At 40.5% G+C, this 19,087-nt stretch overlaps 1 protein-coding gene across 2 annotated transcripts in view; it reads left to right on the top strand.

Moving 5' to 3' along the window:
* The first annotated feature begins 1,444 nt into the window (after nt 1-1,444).
* Nucleotides 1,445-19,087, top strand: part of AFTPH (aftiphilin) — a 53,145-nt gene continuing 35,502 nt past the window's right edge. For both annotated transcript variants that reach the window (XM_080938566.1, XM_080938567.1), the window contains exons 1-2: nt 1,445-1,653; nt 14,494-16,403. In XM_080938566.1, coding sequence (XP_080794692.1) covers nt 14,526-16,403 — 1,878 coding nt within the window. In that variant the 5' untranslated portion in view covers nt 1,445-1,653; nt 14,494-14,525. The remainder of the gene's footprint in view (nt 1,654-14,493; nt 16,404-19,087) is intronic.

Genomic DNA, 19,087 nt, shown 5'->3' with positions numbered 1-19,087 from the left:
AAACGTTTTCTTCGGATTTTATTCGGTATTTATTTGGTAGGTTTATCAAATGAAAACAAAAATAAATTTGTCCACGCAGGTTTTTGTTGTTGTTGTTGAATTTTTTTTTTTTTACTTTCATTCGGACAATAAACAAGTTTTACAGTGACATACTTTTTTCTTTTATTATTAATTTGCACACGAGCTACACCAGCAGGGGGCGAAATACAAAAAGAATAAAATTGACAAGCCATCTAGATTTTTTTCCCACTTCAGTGACTGGGCAATAACAAAAACATTCAGCATAACCACAAAGCAGTAATGCACTCTCCCTTATCTTGCAATGACTAAATTGTGAGGAGACAAATGAGGGTCTATTTTAGTTCTTCAAGTTAATTTGTCTAGAACATTGCGTAGGCGGGCTAAAGCATGATGAATTGCTATTGTCCTTATCTTTCCCGACGTGTATAATTCCCCCAGTCAAAGGGGTGGACAGTTCTCTGTGGTGACGGGTGTTTTCAGTCCTTGTTTCTTTGAATTACTGCTGAGCTCTGTGGTTTTGGAACTACTTTAAATAATTCAGCGTGGGCAGAAAGAGGACCCAGCAAGGCTCACGGTTTGTAGGGTAGAGTCCAGGGTTCACCATCTGAGACAGCCTTGTAGTCTGAGTTTTACAGTGGAATGGGTTCTAACAGAATCATAATAAAGGACGGGGAAAGGTTATAAAACAAAAAGACCAACTGCTCAGGACTGATGGAAACAAAATTTCTTATGACCTCTATTGTACAGAATCGTCCAAATGCACAAGTCAATTTGAAAAACGTATGAAATCGATCGTTTCCAAACACCAACAGAATTCTGGACTGATTTTGCCTGCTGACTTAAGTAGGACAATCACTTCTCGTTTGTTAAATAACAGCTTCCTCTTTTGTTGGCTTACATAAAAAGAGGAAGGGAATGAAAGTCTCTTTTCCGGGCAAAAAGGACGAGCTGCCGAAAGTGGTCCAGCCGGTTTTTCAGTAGAGATCTGGTTCCGTATTTCCATACGTCTGCAGTTTTATTCCAAGTCGAAACTTAACCTGCTGCCCGGCTCAAAGGTAAAGTAATGAGGAGCTCGGGTCTGTGGCCCCGAGCGCTGCCTCAGAGGGTCAGGCAAGGAGGAAGGACGTCCCTAGCCCGCACTTCAGTGAGTACCAAAAAAAAAAAAGACAATTTGCCCGCACCCAAAATGGCGAACGTCGTTCCGCGCGACGGCGCCTGCGCAGAAGTAAGAATTCTGTGACACTAATTCCCCAGGAGTGTCCTCCCCCACCCCGGCACCCACCAGCGCCCGGCCCCGACCTAGCCACCTGCGCCCGGAAGTGACGTATCGACAGCAGCGGTTCCCCGCTGCATGATGGGAGAGTGTGTGGAGTGGGCGGGGGTCTCCGCGGAGGAGGAGGAGGCGGAGGCGGCGGCGGCGGCGGAAGAGGGCGGAGGGTAGTGGGATGGGGGTCCCGCGGCAGCGCTGAAACTCCGGGTGGGCGTCCATGGCGCCGCGGCGCTGACAAGGCTGGGAGCAGCACCCCTTCCGCCCTCATAGCTCAGCGTCCGAGTAACCGGTCCTTCCCCGGGGAGCCAGTTCCTCCCCGGGCCGCCGAGCCATGCCCATCGCGGCCGCCCGGGACGAGCCAGGTGAGTGCTGCCGCCGCGCTCCCGGGGTGCGGAGGACCCGGCCGGGCTAGTTGCCCCGGCCTGGAGCACCTGCCCGCGTCGGCCCGGATGCGGGCCTGAGATCTCCGGCGCGGGCTCTGCTCTTCTCCGCGGGTGCGGAACGCTGCTGGCAGCGCCTGAAGCAGAGTGGCACGGCGCTCGGCATCCCGGGCTCGGCCGAGGAGAGCCAGCGGTGCCCACCCGGCCGCCGTGGCCCGCCCTGCCCCACGCCGTCCACCTGCCCCGAGCTGCGCGCCGGGGTTCCCTCCCGGCCGCTCTGCAGAAGTTTGGGGCTCTGCTCCGGCTTCCTCCTTCTCCCACCTCCCTCGTGACAGGTGTAAACATTGTCTGCCTCGCGGAGGCCCGAGGCCGGCTGCTGCAGGGGTATGTCGCCTAGGAGGGGTCTCTGAATGCTCCAACGGGCAGGGACGGCCCAGAGCCGTGTCCCTGGCGGAGAGGACCTTTTCGGCACTCCTCAGGAAATCATCTACGTCTTCTCCCTCATTGCGTACGAAAGTTGAGCCATTATTCTTTAAGCGCCCGACTTGGCAGGTGCTGCGGGGTGCCGGGGACGGAGGGTGAACGGTGGTGGGTTCTTTTCCCCTTTGGACACGGATTAGTTGTGCCTCCCACCGCCCCCACCTTGTTGGTTTATTCAAGTTATAGTGTGATGTCCCTCTGAATCTGTTGCGGTTGAGGAAAGAACTGACTCATACATGTAAATATTAACGGGGAGGGGGCAGGGAGCGTCAAAGGAGCGATGGTTCTGTTTCAGAGTTCTCACTAAGAGAAGTAAAACTTTACTCAAACTTCAGGGCATAAATAACTTTCATGAGGTACAACCTTATACTCTAAGGTAGGTTTTTGTTTATTTGGGGGAGAATAGTGGTGAGGATAGAGGCTGTGAAACGGTTTAAATCAGATTTTACATTTGTTGAACTATTAGAGGAATATATGCTAAACTCTAGAGGGAACTATGCTTCGACTCTAACGCTATAATGTGAGCAGCCTAGTTTACCCACGTTTAAGTTTCTAAACGTTGGTATTTGTAGTAATCATTTTTAGCACTCTCCAGAAGTTTATTTTTTAAAAACAAAGTACGTAATGGTAACCTTATACATGAGGGATGTATCGCACACGAATGAAAAGTTAGATCCAGCATCCTAATTTCTAGTTCAGCAAATAGCACCTCCTAGATTCTTATTAGATAGAGGGTGTGTATCAGATTTATCTATTGATGTTTAGAGATATATCTTTAAATCATTAAAAAGCTCCTGAAAAAAAAATTAGTAAGATCCGTAATACATAGGGCACTTGAATTTAATGTTATCTGAGCTTTTAACCTAGAAGCTGTAATAAAAATAATCCCATGTCAACAAAGATATATTCATAATGACACTGATAAATTTTGCAGAATCCAATTGTCTATGAAAGTCTCATAATCTAGGTGATTCTATTATAAAACATTATTTTAAAATTATTTTTAAGCTGTTCTGCTTATAGTTAGTAAAAAGCTAGATGAAAAAGAAGCAAAATTTGAGTACTGGTGGTTTATTTTTTTTTTTGTGAAATCTGACAGACCAGGAGTTCATTAAATAGTATCTCATTGAAAAATTCACAAACCTTCTCAAGTCTCATTATAGCAGTCTCATATATTTAGCTACTTTGTAAAGAATTATTTAAATTAAATGTTTATATTCCAATTTAATGTTATCAACAATTTGTTTTTAGTTTTTGAAGCAGGGTTTCATGTAATTCATATGTAGCTCAGTCTGCCTTCAAACTCCTAATCTTACGTCTCTGCAGCTCAAGCTCTTGGATTACAGGTGCATGCCGTTATGTCCAGCTTCCATCAGTTTGTAAATTAAAAATAAAAGCCTTTCCTCTTTAAGCACTTTCAGTTCCTTATGTAGGTCAGGAAGACAGCCTCATTTTGTTGTTATTGATTTTTAATATGACTTTGAAAATATTCAGCAACTATGAATTTTATGTATGACATTTTGCTAATTTTTCTAATTTACTATACAAATGTGTATGTGCATGCAGAATCCTAAGTCCTTTTTGCAGCTTTGCATAGTAATTGTTAACACTGATACAAGTTGCTTTCCGTAAGCTACTACAACCTTGACCTTTTCTATTTGTTTTGTGTTGCTGAGGCATGAACCCAGGGTGCATTCTAGGCAGGTATTATAGTGAGCCCAGTCCCTAGCCCAACAAGATACTTTAAAAAAATGTCTTTGTGAGTCAGTGAGATTGTTCAGTGAGTTAAAAAGGCACTTGCTGCCAAGCCTGGTGTGACTTAAGTTTGATCCCCAAGATCCATATGGTTGAAGGGGTGCACACATACACACTCCTACACAAATCTACTTTCATACAAAAGGATACATGTACGTACTGAATAGAAAATAGACCATAGGAATGCAAAAGTAGAAGCAGCAGAATTCACTGAGGAACTGGGTACAGTGAAGCAGCTCAGACATAGTGTCCAGGACCAGTGGTACAGGTAATGAGAAGTGTTGGGACAGTATTGAGTTCAAATTTATAATCTCCCCATGGCTGAATGTGGAGAAAGTGTCATGACAGTCCTCTTTAAAAACTAAAGTCCATACAGCCAGTGTCCTAGCCTATTTGGATACTTCATTTATTCTACATTCTAATCGTGCCAAGTGTTTGTGAACCCCAAAAGACCACCAAGGAGCCATTCCAGTGTAATCACACTAGGGCCTCTTTATTCAAGCTCAAGCTTGGGCCACACCACCATCTCTGAAGCAGCAGAACGGGAGGATGCAACCCCAAGCCCTCATCAGGATAGGGCAAGCAAGCAAGGGAGTCTGAGTTTAGGTCAATAGGTGGTTGCTTTGAAACAAAACTGTGAACAAATACAAGTGGTCTGAAAGTATGTCTGAAATAATCAGACTAATCTTTGATTGACTGTTGCTAGGAAGTAGCTAGGGAGTTACTCTGGGCATGGGCCAAGGATAAGCCATGGGGTCCTTCCTAGTGCTTGGGTATAGCTTGGGTTCTGCCATAGGTCAAATTCTCAGGCTTGTTTTCCTTTTAAGATGGAGGCTGGTCCCAAGATGGGTAGGGTTAGCCTCTCATGATCAAATTCCATTACATATCTTCCTGCAGAGCAGCTCCATGTATTATCCTTAGTGCTAGCTGTTTTCTCTGTTAAACCCTTCAGAATCTTTCTTACCTGGACATGATGCTGGACACCTTTAATCTCAGCATTCAAGGTTTGAGGCCAGCCTGCTGTATGTATAGCGTTCCAGGTTAGCCAAGGTTACATAGAAAGCCCTGTCTCAAAAAAAAAAAAAAAAAAAAAAATCTTCTTAACCTCTCATTTTCACTATTTTTCTTCTTCTGAATCAAGTGCGAGCTTGAGCTCAAAGTCCTGTTAGACCCTTTATTTCCTCCATCACGTGCGCATGTGTGTACAAGCACACACAGTTTTACTGTTTAGCCCTTCTCATATCAATCCCCCTTATTAGTGTTGCATTTTCTTTACTCTGTTACTAGCATATCAGACAAGCCAAAACATGCCCACTCTAAAAAAAAAAAAGGGGGGGTCCAGAAAACTGATCTTTTACAGTTTTGACTTGGTTTGGGTTTTTGCAGTGGGGTCTTACTATAAAGCTCTGTAACCCAGGGTAGATTCATCATTTCTTCCTCATCCTCTTTAGTAAAGGGATTTATAGCCTTGTGCCACCATACTTAGCACCTGGTCTCCTACTGTTAGTAACTAGTGTGTGTCTGTGTGTGTGTGTATTTTCCACATAATTATATATTTATACATATATGTATGCTTTTTACCTCAATGATAAAAACCTGTTAAATGTATTGTTGTGGGGGTAGCAAGGCAAACATGCCATCATGCTTGCTTAGAGGGTAGAAGATAATTTTGTGAAGTTTCTTCTTCCTCCTTCACATGGGTTCCAGGAATCAAACTCAGGACACCAGACTTTTACAACAACCCCTTTATCTACTGAGCAATCTTCTGGCCCATCAAAATGGAATTTTATACATACTGCTTAGATTGTTTTGTTTTGCCAAGTCATCTAAACTAATTTTCAAGGCTATGTATATATAAATAAATTCTTCTCTCGTTTATCCAGAAGTATACAGCTGATTTGTTGAAAACGTTATGTTAGTTTTTCTGGTTTTTAAAATTATGAAATTATGGAAAACTAGGGAAAATGCTTCTTAGGGCAGGAATCCATCTGTTTAATAACTTACCAAAGTAAGACTAAAAACTAGGTAGAAGAGGAATAAAGGAGATGTCCCCTAGCCATTGTATGTCTGTGAGGCCAGTGCTTGTGTAGAGGCTGGAGGGTAACATCAAGTTGTATCTACCTGGTTCACCTTTTTACTCCCTTGAGGCAAAATCTCCCAGGGAACCTGGAGCTCACTCAGTTGGCTGGGCTGGCTGGCCAGCAAGCCTCCCCCCCCACCCCCCTGTTTCTAGCTCCTCTGGGCTGGGATTAGAATCAACTTAACCTGGCTCTGAACTCTGGTTCTCATGCTTGTGCAGCAAGCCCCTTACCACTTGTCCTCTTCACTGGCCATTTGCTTCCAGAAGAAAGCTGTTGACATTGTGGGTTTTCTTAAATTCCTTCCCTTTCCTTTTAAGACAGGGTCTCTTGTGACCCAGGCTGACTTAATCCTGCTGAAACCTTTACTTATATATGGAGTTACTCTAGCATCATTTTTTAAAAAGTCAAACTGTCCTCTGCTTACCACACAGTAATGGTGCTTTGTGTTCTCATATGACCATTTGGCTTTAAATCAAGTCTTGATATCTGGTAGTTTAATAGTTTCCTTGAAAGACTATTTTTAAATAGCCAAGTAGTTTAAGCTAATAGTACCCTCTTTCTTTCCTTTGTTTTCCTAAGCTCATTTTGCCTCTTAACTTTAAAGGTCTCAGCCTACAGGCTCAGTATCTTCTCTTTCCCATGCCCAGTTCAGACTTGAAGCCACCGTCTAAGCAAGTGCAACCTCTCTTGGGTAAAGATTAGTACCAAGATGTCTTCACACAATATGCTCTGCTGCCCTGGCTACCAGTTTGCCAAAGGGCCCCAGTCTGTGCTGACTGCAGCTTAGACTTCTGGATTGTTCCTCTGGCTCCTTTATATCAGACCTTCCTTACCAAAATTTCTAAGCCCAGAAGGTATGCTTTGCCTTGCATTTTTAATTAACGTTTCTCACCTCCATTGGCCTAGCCTTATAAGGAGTGATTTCCCATGAAAAACTTTGCAAAGTTCAGAATTCCTGCTGAGATTCTCATTCCCTTGCTCTGACTACTGTTTGCACACTGTTTACTACCCCTACTGAGACACTTGTGTCAGCTCTTTGTGTTTACTGTGGTTTGACTGTTCCCTGACTGCTAACACAATACCCCCGTGTGCCTACTCCCTTCTAAAAGCCTTGGAACAAGGAGGAATAAAAATAGCAAGTGGAATACCTACCCTCCCCCACTATTTGCTCTAGTAACATAAAGAAATTGGATGGCTGGTTGGAAATCTTATGGTGCTAAAAGTCATCTGTTAGGAAGGGTGAAGAAACAGTGTTGTATGCCAGGTATAGCATACCTGAAGTAGCTCATTTTCTTTCCTATTAAACAGAAGCAGATATTAAACCCTGTATTTTCAGTGTTTAAAAAACAATGGATTGTTTAAATACAAATTTTACATTCATTGTACAACTGCTACTTTAATAAAACTTGTTTTAAGTAGAGTTGACCTGGGCACAGCATAATTTTCTTGAAGTGTGTGAACCATCCCCAAACTAGCTGGCTAGCTGAAACATTTAGAAGCAGTGGCATGATCATTCTGAAAGTTGCTGAAGGGCAAATGAGCCAGAGCTAAGACCTTCTGGAGAATAGCAATGTATGTTCTTTTAACAGGTAACTCAGGATTCAGACCTTTAGAAGGCTAGGAGAGTTTATAATCCCTAAAAGATAGAATACCTTACCAAGATGTGACAGGAAGAAAACCTACTATTTCCTGTGTTGTTGCCTTGGTTACAAATATCCTGGTTCAGATTTTGTGTCTGTATTGACAGCTGACTTTGAAATAGGCCTGAACCAATTAATTATTCCATTTTCAAACAGTGAAAGATTCTGTAAAAAGCAGTTTAGTTATGAGCAAATTCTATAGAAATGTAGAAAAATGTAGAAACATACATTGTTCTTTAAATATCAGATATTGTTGGTGTCTGACGTCAATATTCAAAGAACCAAGAATATAGAAGAATTAGGCAGCAGGATTGCCATAAATTGAGGCCAGCCTGAGCTATAAAGCAAGGCAGTTGAGGAGGAGAAGGAAGAGGAGGAGGAAGAAGAGTCCAGCATTGTAGGGCAATAAAATGATACATTCACTTGAAATGTCTTCGGCAGCATTCATAAACCTAAATATGCACTTACCATGGGTCCTCGAATCACACTCTTGGCATCTTAATTTCAAAAGTACCTATGTATGGGTGTTCTTAGCATCTGTATTATAATTCTGTTTATTACAAGAAAATACTAGAAACAACCCAAATGTTACTCAGCAGGTAATGGTTGCACAGTATATATCTGTACAGGGAAATACTACTGCCTTTGTGACAGATGTGATAAACAGGATGGATATTATATGGAGCAAAAACGAAATCAACTTTAATGGGTTTTCCTACTATATGGTGCTGTTTACCTAACACTCAAGCTGGAGCTGGTACTGTGGTCTGAACTACTGCCTGCTCTTGAACCTGAGGAAAGGTGCTTTAAGCTCAAGACCTCTCTAAGCTACAGACTCATCGACAACCTTAACAACTTAGTGAGAGACCATGTCTCAAATACAAAGTGAAAGATGAATAAGGTCTGTTATAATGTTAATAATGTAACCAGTTTCTAATTTTGCTATATTAAAGCTATACAGATATTATATATCTGTGTATATATGTGTATGTATATATGTATGTATACATATATACATACACACACACAGGCTTAACGGATACATAGGATCCCATATTATTTTTGCAACTGTTTAAATTTATTACTTCAAAATAAAAACTTTTAAAAAGAAAGTATATTATATATTTGTGTTCATGGAAGCATAACCAAAATGCATAGTCAATCCAAGAATTCACTGACAATGACAAACTATGGCATATACACACAATGGAAGATTATTTAGCTGCAGAAATTAATGAGCCCTGAGATCAGCTACAAGAGATGAACTCTAGAGACTGTGGCTATGTAAAGTAAGCATGAGGAATAAGGTAGGTAGGTATAGATAGATAGATAGATAGATAGATAGATAGATAGATAGATAGATAGAAATAAGTTATTGTTTGTATAAGTGATACATTAATTATATATCCATTTATTTGATTGTTTTCAGTGTGTGAATGTTTTGTATGAATGTGTGTGTATGTGCACCATGTATGTACCTGGTGCCTGAGGCAGTCAGAAGAGAGGATGTCAGATCTGCCAGAACTGGAGCTATGGATGACTGAACTACCATGTAGGTGCTGCAAACTGAACATAGATTCTCTACAAAGGCAACCAGTGCTCTTAACTGTTGAGCCATCTCTCTAGTACTCTTAATTTATTTTTTAAAAAGGTTCATTTGTTTATATGTCTGTGTGTGTACTAGTACATGTGTGTAGGTGCCCGAGGAGTCTAGAAGAGGGTGTCAGATCATCTGGAGCTCACAAGTGGTTGTAAGCTATTCAGCCAGGGTGCTAGAAACTGATCAAGCCCATGCTTTTAAATGCTGAGTCTGACCTTGAAATATTTATTTATATTTTATTTATTTCATTTTGAGAGCTGGGGAAATGTGTCAGGGTAAAATCTGCTCTGCAAATACAAATATGAGGGCCCAAGTTTAAATTTCTTGTACCCATATAAAAAGCTAGGCATGACTATGTTTGCCTATAACCCCAGCATTAGGGTGTAGAGACAAGCAGATCCCAAGAGCTCATTGGCTAAGTGAGCTTACCTAAAGAGGTAAGCATCCAGTTTAGTGCAAGACATTGTCTTAAGGTAATGTAAAGAACAAAGGAGGAAGAAGACACCAATGTACTGCTCTGGACTCGAGCTTGCACAAGCACACACTCGGGACACTAGACAAGTAAAGAAAATCAGATTCCTTTTAAAACTAACAGAAGGCTGGGAGGTTCCCAGCACTTTGGAGGCAGAGGCCAGCCTGGTCTACAGAGTAAGTTCCAGAACAGCCAGACACTGCAGAAAAACCGTGTTTTGAAAAACAAAAAAAAAAACAGAACAGTATATCAGCTAATGTAGTTATTTTCTTCTTTAAGGTAATTTCATAATGAAAATAATTTAAGATAAATATGCTACAGGGAGGGCTAGAGAGATGGCCCATCAGTTAAGAGCACTCAGTACTCTTCCAGAGGTACTGAGTTTGATTCCCAGCAACCATGTGGTGGCTCACAACCATCTGAAATGGGTTCCGATGCCCTCTTCTGGTGTGTCTGAAGACAGTGACAGTGTACTTACATATATAAAAATAAATAAATCTTTAAAAAATATGACACAAGGAGTCTTTTTTCTGACTTGTACATTTCTGTCATGTAAGGCTAATAGCTGACCAGTCCTTGACCTGGAGTTTTGGTTTTCACTTTCTTTACTAATGGGGTAGGTTTCTTGCGTGCGGCATATTGATGGATCTTGTTTTAAATTGTGACTTTTAATTGGAGAATTCATGGTTCTTGTTGAAAGATGTATACTGCTACCTCCTATCATTTGTTGTTTTTCTACTGGTTATTTTGAATAATCAACATCCACCTTTTCAAATTCATCCTAAGGTTTGGAGGTTTATTGAATCAACTGTGTTTGATTCCTTTCTAATTTTCATTGGCTCATTTTTATTGATCTCCAAGGCTTATTGCTTTTTTCATGCTTGTAATTATCCTCCTCTTTTTGTATATAGTTTAGAGGTCATGAGTTTGGTTTAGACTTATCTTGGAAGGTCTTTATCTCACCTTCAATTCTGAAGGGTAACCTTGCTGTATTCAGTAATCTTAGTTGACAGTTACTTTCAAGACTTGAAATACAGCATTCCATGCCTTCTAACCTTTAAGGTTTTTGCTGATAATCTTGCTGTAATTCTGGTGGGCTTCTTTATAAGTGACTTAACACTTCTCTCAGTAGTTTTCAATGTTCGTTCTTTATTATGTACTTTTTGGCAGTTTAACTATAACATGATGTGGAGAGGTTTTCTTCTGAGCATGTCTGCTTGAGACCATAAATACCTGTAGGGTCCTTTATGACAGTAATTCAGTTGTTTAATTATTCCCAAATTTATTGAACTATTGTATTCTCTTTGAGTTCAGTGATCATTTTTTTCATACTTTTTTATTCTTTGTGGATTTCACCTCTTGCACCCCAACCTCACTCATTTCTCAGTCCATTCATATCTGTTCTCCAGACTTATAATCCCTCCCACCAAAGGAAAATATAAAAAAATAAAAAAAACTGTCTTACCCTGGAAGCTGTTGTGTGTCACACAGTATACCCTTTTGTCCAAACAGCTTTCCTTGCAAATGTTTATTGCAATGAGTCATTGGTCTGGTTTGAGGCCTCTGGCTTCTGGTACACCATCAATACTGTACCCTCACCAAGACTCTTCTCAGATAACATGCTTTAGCCTGAATCATGGAGATCCTGCAGCTTTGGATCTGGAGGACCAGTCCTTTTCATGAGCTCCAGCAGCTCATAGGTGTGGTGGATGTTTGGGTGAGTCAACTCAAAGCCCAGGATCTGGGCCTGGGTGGTGGCTGAGTTGGTCAGCCTGCAGGTCTTTCCCACCCACACCACTGGGGCCAGCTCTCCAGTACCTGCTGATCACTTTTTAAAATTGATCTTTGTAATTATTTGCCCAGGATTACATTTGTTTTATACAGTATCTCATGGAATTAAATTTAGTTACTGATGAGATGAATTTTTGCAGAAATATTGCCTTGCTTATTTATAATTCTTTAATTTTTCTGTTGGTATTTGGGCATCTGTTGGGAAGACTATCTCTCATTTTTATGTGAGTCTCTTTAGTGAACAGCTTCTTTTGAGGCTCAATCCTCAGCACTGTTCAGAAAGAAGAGAGACAACAGTAACAAGTTATACTTGCTGCTCTGGACTTCCCTCCTGAAGCCAGGGCTGCTGACCTGCATTTCTGCTTTTCAGTTTTCCTATTTATGTTTCATTCATATTCACATTCTCTCTCCCCACCCCTATCTTTTTAGGCAGGGTGTGACTGTATGACCCCAGTGGGTCTGGAACTCCCTGTGTAGTCCTTTCTGGCCTCAAACATGAAATCCCCCTGCAGCCTCATACATGCTTAGATTGCAGGTGTGACCCACCATGCTGGCTGTTCTCAGTTCTTTCTTGATTCCTTGAGTTCTTTCCAGAATATGAGTACCCTTTCTAACTCACAGAGCTGTGCACAAGATAGTTCTATCATCTTCTCCCCACCCGACCTCTGCTTTTTAAATTCATTAATTTTATACTATGTATGTGTGTTGTTGCTGAGTGTTTTGCTTACATGCATATGTGTATGTTTGGTGCCCAAAGATATCAGAAGAGAGCATCAGATCCCCTGAAACTGGAGTTACAACCGGTTGTAAACTAGCTTGTGGATACAGAGAATCAAACCTGGGTCTTCTGCAAGAACAACATATGCTTTTAACTGCTGAGCCATCTTTTCAGTCCCCAATATTTGCTTTTAATATCAGGTCTTACTTGATGGTCCTCACACAAAGAATCAGAATAATGTTGACAAGTTCAGTTTAAGAATTAAGTCCATAAAATACTCATTATAAATCAACGAGTACAGGAAAGCATTTCCAAAAATTTTACTTGAATCTTTTTTATTTTGTGATTATATTATATACAGAAAACTTAGTGTATATTTAACCCAGTTTAGTGGCAAGTTCTTTAGCTTTTAACAGCTTTGCAGTGTAAGCCACAGATTTAGGACCCAGGACATTGCCTATCCAGTGGCAACAAATCTCGTATCTGCCTTTGTAATTGGTTCATATAGCTTCCACCAACTTAGTCAAAACACCCTCGTTTTCCAAGTTAACCTGTGTGAAGGCAAAAGTGGTAAAAGTTCTGTGGACCAGCCACCCCAGCCTGGCCATTCCCTTGATAACGAGTAGGGCACCCCCATCTTTCAACACAGGGCAGGCAAGACGACCACCAAATCAATATGGTCTAAGTTGTGGGCAGTCAACACCAGCTGAGACTTCTTGTTCTCAGGATAGTGACTGTATTGATCCCTGCTGAAGGACAGGGTCTCTTAGGTGGGTCTTCCACCTTTGCCAGTAGCTTTCTTCTTAGCATGGACTTAGGAAGTCTTTGCTTCTTCTCCTGCTTTGTCTGTGTCCTGTACTCTTGGGCAAACTTAAGCACCTGGTAACTATTTGTCAGTTCAGGACCTGGGTGAACTCGTCAATGTCAGGCAGTACTTTGAGCCGCTTACAGAAAGGATGGCCCTTTGCTGTTGCAGCCTGATATAGCCAGGGCCATTTGACAAAGTGTGTGAGATCTCTTGGGCTAGATGTCCTACCCCATGCTGAAGTTCTCAAGCCTTTTCTCAAACAGAGGACTGACGACCTTTTCAGTCTCCTGTTTTACTGTGGCAGGCATGGGCCCCCTTCTTCCCCTTGCCTTCTTTCCCTTGCGCACTGTGCCCGACTGGAGGAGAGGGCTACTTGGATCTTTAGATTAGACAGCAAAATAAGTTTTAAATGTGTTCATTCATAAAGTGAATATTATTAAATCTTAAGCTTATATGATAACAAAATAAAGAAAATTGAAAATAAGATTGCACATTGATTTGTTATTATAGAAATCAGAGAAAGTAGTTTTTTGGGTTTTTTAAAAATGAAGTTGAACATACCATATGACCCAATATTCATAATAGCTGTGTGTTAGAGAGAGGAACGCTTAGATTCTCGGAGCAGTCTGCACACGTTAAATGTATTTCTTGCTCATGAACTGATTCATTCAGCCTATGATAAGGTTATGACAGTATAGCCCATGCTAAGTCAAGAAACATCTGTATTGTGGGTGCTGACTGTGCTACCACTGGGAGAGCCTGTGCAGAGTTTCAGTATGAGGACTATTTTCACAGCATCTGAGTTTAAACTACCTAAGAAGGAGTAGTTATCAGAAGGTTAACCCGGGTCAGAAATAAACATTGAAAAGGAAAACGAACAACATAGTTAATAGCAGGTATTAAAGATAAAATAGTTATTTTATTATATGATACACAGACACATACATGCACATATAAAAGAGAGAACACATGCAAATCTATATTAGGCACACAGAGTCCCCAGTAATTGTGAATGAGGATTTTTTAAAGACAGGAAAGTACCCAAGAAAAAATTTTATAGGTATACTTTTATATGTTCAAGATTCTGACATTTCAGCCAGTTGGTAGTGGTGCACACCTTTAATCCTAGTACTCTGGAGGCACAGGTAGGAGGATCTCTGAGTTATAGGTCAGCTGGGTCTGCAGAGTGACGTTCTAGGACAGCGAGGGTTACACAGAGAAAACCTTGTCTCAAAATTAAAAAAAAGAAGAAGAAGAAAAAGATTCCAAAGTAATAAAAATAAAAAGCAATAGGTCATAACTTTTTAATTCCACCCAAAAGAAAAATAGCTTTAGAAATGCATACAGCAAAGGACTGGAGAGGTAGCTCCGTTGGCATTGTTTTAAAGTAACTTGAAAACCCTTGTTTATGTAATCTACTTTCTCAAAAAAAAAAAAAAAAGCAAAACAAATGCTTTTTCTTTTTTCTTTTTTAAAGGTATACATTAACAACTGGAAAGCTGCTGAATAATGGAGCCAGACATCATTCGAATGTACTCGTCATCTCCACCACCTCTGGACAACGGAGCAGAGGATGACGACGAGGATGAGTTTGGGGAATTTGGTGGATTTTCAGAAGTCAGCCCTTCTGGTGTAGGGTTTGTTGATTTTGACACACCAGATTATACTCGTCCCAAGGAAGACTTTGTACCTTCAAACCATTTTATGCCAATTCATGAATATTCAGAAAATGTAGGTAGCCTTACAAGCTTTAAGTCTGTTCACAGTGGTAAAGATGAGGATATCACCGCCGAACTTTCTACTCCTGTGAAAAGTCAATCTGACTTAGTTTCTACCACCAGCAAAGAACTGATTCGCACTACAACTTTAGACGCTTCCATCGATGGTATGGAAAGCCTGGGAGACTTAGATAAAGTTGTGGTGCAGGGACCAAGCACCGAGCAACTCAGAAGTTTATCTCCAGGAGATTTTAGAACTGATATGAACATTGTTCACCAAACCAAGCAGTTAGAGAGCTGCAACGGTGAAAAGCCTGCTTGTCTGGAAATTCTGACAAACGGGTTTGCAGGTTTGGAAACTGTAAATCCTCAGGGAACAGATGACCTAGACAATGTGGCAGATTCAAAGGGATCGAAGCCTCTTAACACTTGTGGCACTGAGTGCATTTTAGAGTCTACAGCTAGTTCTGCTACAGAATTTGCAGATTTTTCTACATTTTCCCAAGCAGAAAGGACACCACTAGAAGAAATAGAATGTGCAGTTTTAAATGATGATGATGCACTGACCATTCAGGGAAACAGCAAAAGCCACAGAGTCAAGGAGCTAACTTGTATGAAAGAAGTGACTTTGAGTGGAAGCCTTGAGGATACAGGGGACAATGAAGAAGAGCATGAGGTCTGCGCCTCAGAGTTCCATCCCATAGCCGACAGAGGGCTCAGTGTTGAAAAAGAAGACTGTCAAACACTGCAGCAGGATGAGTTTCTAAATTCAAGGATTCAGTCTGAGGCTTGGCACTTGGTAGACTCAAATGAGAATTCAGAAGCCATTAGGAGGGAATGGTGTAAAACTGAGGAAAATGACTTATCCATAGATTCTATTAAAACTTCTGATGTTGATGAAGTTGGTTCTTCCAAACAAGAAAATAGGAAGTTGACTAATCCCAAAAGCCCAAACCCTGATCCCACGGAAGAAAATGTTTTGGATGATTCTGCTGCAAGCCTGAAAAATGGTGACAGTGGTAACGGCTTTGTGACTTACCACAATACCAGTGAGGATGATTTTGGTGATTTTGGCACAGCCAGTGGCACCACTCCACCCTTTGTTACTAGCACTCGAGATTCAATGAGTGACATCACTTTTGAAGACTCCTCAGAGCATTTTCTACATTGTAGTGAACCAGGTGATGATTTTGGAGAGTTTGAGGATACAAATGCTGTTTCTTGTCAAAAGGAAATGATATTTACTGAGTCAGACCTCAGACAGACTTCTGATGGCTTATTAGCAGGAGAGTCTGGTGGAAAACACAATAAACCGGACTCAAAACTGAAAAATGGTCAAGACAGTGAGTTTGGAGATTTTGATTCTGTGCCAAATATTCAAGGTAGTGCTTTTCAAGACTCAGATGATTTTGCAGACTTCAGTTCAGCAGGTCCTAGCCAAGCTGTAGACTGGAATGCTTTTGAGGATGAACAGAAAGACAGTTGTTCTTGGGCTGCCTTTGGGGATCAGCAGACTGAATCTCATCATCGAAAGGAGGTCTGGCAGTCACATAGGACAGAAGAAACAATGGGCACCCTGGGGACCCCTAAAATGCACAGTGTCTCTCCAGCAGCTTCCAAAGGAACAGTTGCTGGTGACCATTTGCAGGAACCCGCCACTTCAGTTCAGGTATGTACTTATTTCCTCTGATTTGTAGGACATGTTAATTGTCAAAGAGACTTCTAAAACAGCTTTAAACAATGTTAACTGAGTATCTGTTAAAGGGCTTTCAGTGTGATATATGACATTTGTTGGCCTGATTTGCAGATTAGATTTTTCACAACCCTTTAAAAAATTGTAAAACTGCTATCACATGGAGTGTCCTAGTAGTTAACAGAAATTTACCAATTTGAATTAGCCTCAGAAATATCTGTTCTAAATATTAGCCATTTTTCCTTCTGTTTTTATCTTTTAAGAAGGCTAGCTCCTTTTTTTTTAACTTTAGAGGTTTAAAAAAAAGTTAGTTAATTTTATCTTAAAAATTAGATTGAAGGCTGGAGAGATGACTTAGTGATTAAAAGCACTGACTGCTCTTCCAGAGGTCCTGAGTTCAAATCCCAGCAACCACATGTTGGCTCACAACCATCTGTAATGAGATCTGATGCCCTTTTCTGGTGTGTCTGAAGACAGCTACAGTGTACTTAATATATAACAAATACATAAATCTCTTTTAAAAATTAGATTGAAGTACAGTTTTGATTGCAGAAGAGAGCTAATGGGATTTAAAACCCATGATTTAACAGTCACAAAAAAGGTCTGGCATGCAATAAATTAAGTTTAGCCCTGGGAGAAGTGATGTGGGTTAAATTGTTGTTGTCATTAATTTATTTATATCATTTCTTGCTTACTTATATATATAGCTTTTGCTTTGTTTATGATAGTTCTTACAGAGTAGAAATATCAGGGAGGACATTTTTACTACTCAGCACCTGTGTACAATTCTTTCTGGTTCATTCTCCTTCAGAAAAGATTCATTAATATTTATTTTTATTTAAACAGTCTCTGTATTTGTAGCTTGAAATCATTGTTTCCCAATCCTGAGTAATACTGTGTACTGGTTTTTACTATTACTTAGCCCAAGCGGTGAAGAAAAGGGGGCAAAAGTCACTGCTTTATAGCAGTGATTGATGCACACATCCTGTCCATAGGCTTGTGTTAATATACTGTGAGTATGTTAGTATGCTCTAGTTTTCCAGTTGTCTTTTGCCTAGACACCCACTCGCAGCTGGAAGTATTTCTCTAGTCTGTTAATTGAAATAATTGTACTTCACTGCTTTGATAGCTTGTCATTGGCTTTGAGAATCTGAATAGTTTCTTTGCTAATTCAATTATTGCATGGCTTAGCTATGTGTAGTATTAGTGTTTAATAATTCATCATTGAGGAAGAGCCTTATAATTCTAAGCAAGAAATTAAATAATTTTAATACAAGATAAAGACTGTTGCTTTAGCCTAACCTTTCCTATTTAATTTGATCTCTGTAAAGGATAGGGTGACAGTGGTATTGGATGGTCTTTAGTTTGTAGCCTTAAAACTTTTAACATTATCAGATAATGAATTTTTTATAAGTATGGCCACTTCAAATGGAAATGGAAATTTCTTACATTGTTCATGTTATAATTACTTATATGTAATTTAATTGAGTACACACAGACATACATGTATATATGGACTTCATTGGAATGTGACTTGGGATTTTGCTTCTTGACAGCCTCTTGAAAGCTTTATGGTTTGGGATAATGAAGGCTGTAGAAACAGGATTTCTCTGGGAAAATAAAATATAAACTACATAGAGCAAAAATACTTCCTAAAACGTGCTGAGGTCTTTTGGCCCAGGCTGCGCACTCTCATCTCTGAGGAAGGGGACATGCAGTAGGCCTTCTAGCATACTGAGTCAGAAGTGAGAACAGATTAAACTGCCTTACCTGCTGTTCTGAAGAAACTAGCCTGGACTTTCCTCCCAGGACTTCATTTCTGCTGAAAAAGTACATTAGTCCTAATCTTGCCCTTTGAGAGAGGATTAGATTTGTTAATGTTTTTCTTAAAATGTCTCCTGGCCATAGCTGTCTTTCTTTCTTAGTCTGTACACCCTGGGTTGCAGGCATGAGCCATCACACCTGGCTAGCACTCTTGATTAAATAGCAAAAAGGCCTTTTTAGCACAGTAATTTTTAGCTTAAGCATTGATTTAACTGTGAACTTCTATAAAACTTTACATGTTACTCAAAATGGCACTTGAGAATTTAAGTCATTGGTAAATACTAAGATTTTCTTCTAGAAGGGAGGGTATGCTTTATTTTTTGTTAGTAGCCATCTAACAGGTATTACTGAATAATGTTATTAGATGAAATTTGAGAACTTTAAGAATAAAGGGTATACAGGGGCTGGAGATAAGTCTTAGCAGTTGAGAGAGCTGCTCTTTTGGAGTATACAGATTCATCCCCAGCATCCATGCCAAATGACTCACAACTGTCTGAAACCCCAGGTCCACAGGGAGCCAGTACTTCTGGACCCCTCGCTTGCATCTTCACTTATGTGCACTTACCCACACAGGGTCAAATAAAATTGTAAAACTTAAGGATGGCTTAGTAGTTAAGAGCACTTGTTGCTCTTGTAGATGGTGCAGATTCAATTCCCAGAACCTACATGTTGGTTCACAACCATCTGTAACTCCATTTCCAGGGACCCAGTGCCCTCTTCTGAATTCCACTGACACCAGGAATGCACATAGTTCACAAAAATAAATGCAGCTTAAACAAAATCATGCCCATAAATAAATCCTTAAGATTTTTAAATAAATAAAATTTATTGTGTTT

This window comes from Micromys minutus (assembly GCF_963924665.1).
Source record: "Micromys minutus genome assembly, chromosome: 1".
Classification (NCBI taxonomy): domain Eukaryota; kingdom Metazoa; phylum Chordata; class Mammalia; order Rodentia; family Muridae; genus Micromys; species Micromys minutus.
The sequence above is the reverse complement of the archived record's forward strand: the minus strand, read 5'-3'. Positions and strand labels throughout refer to the sequence as shown.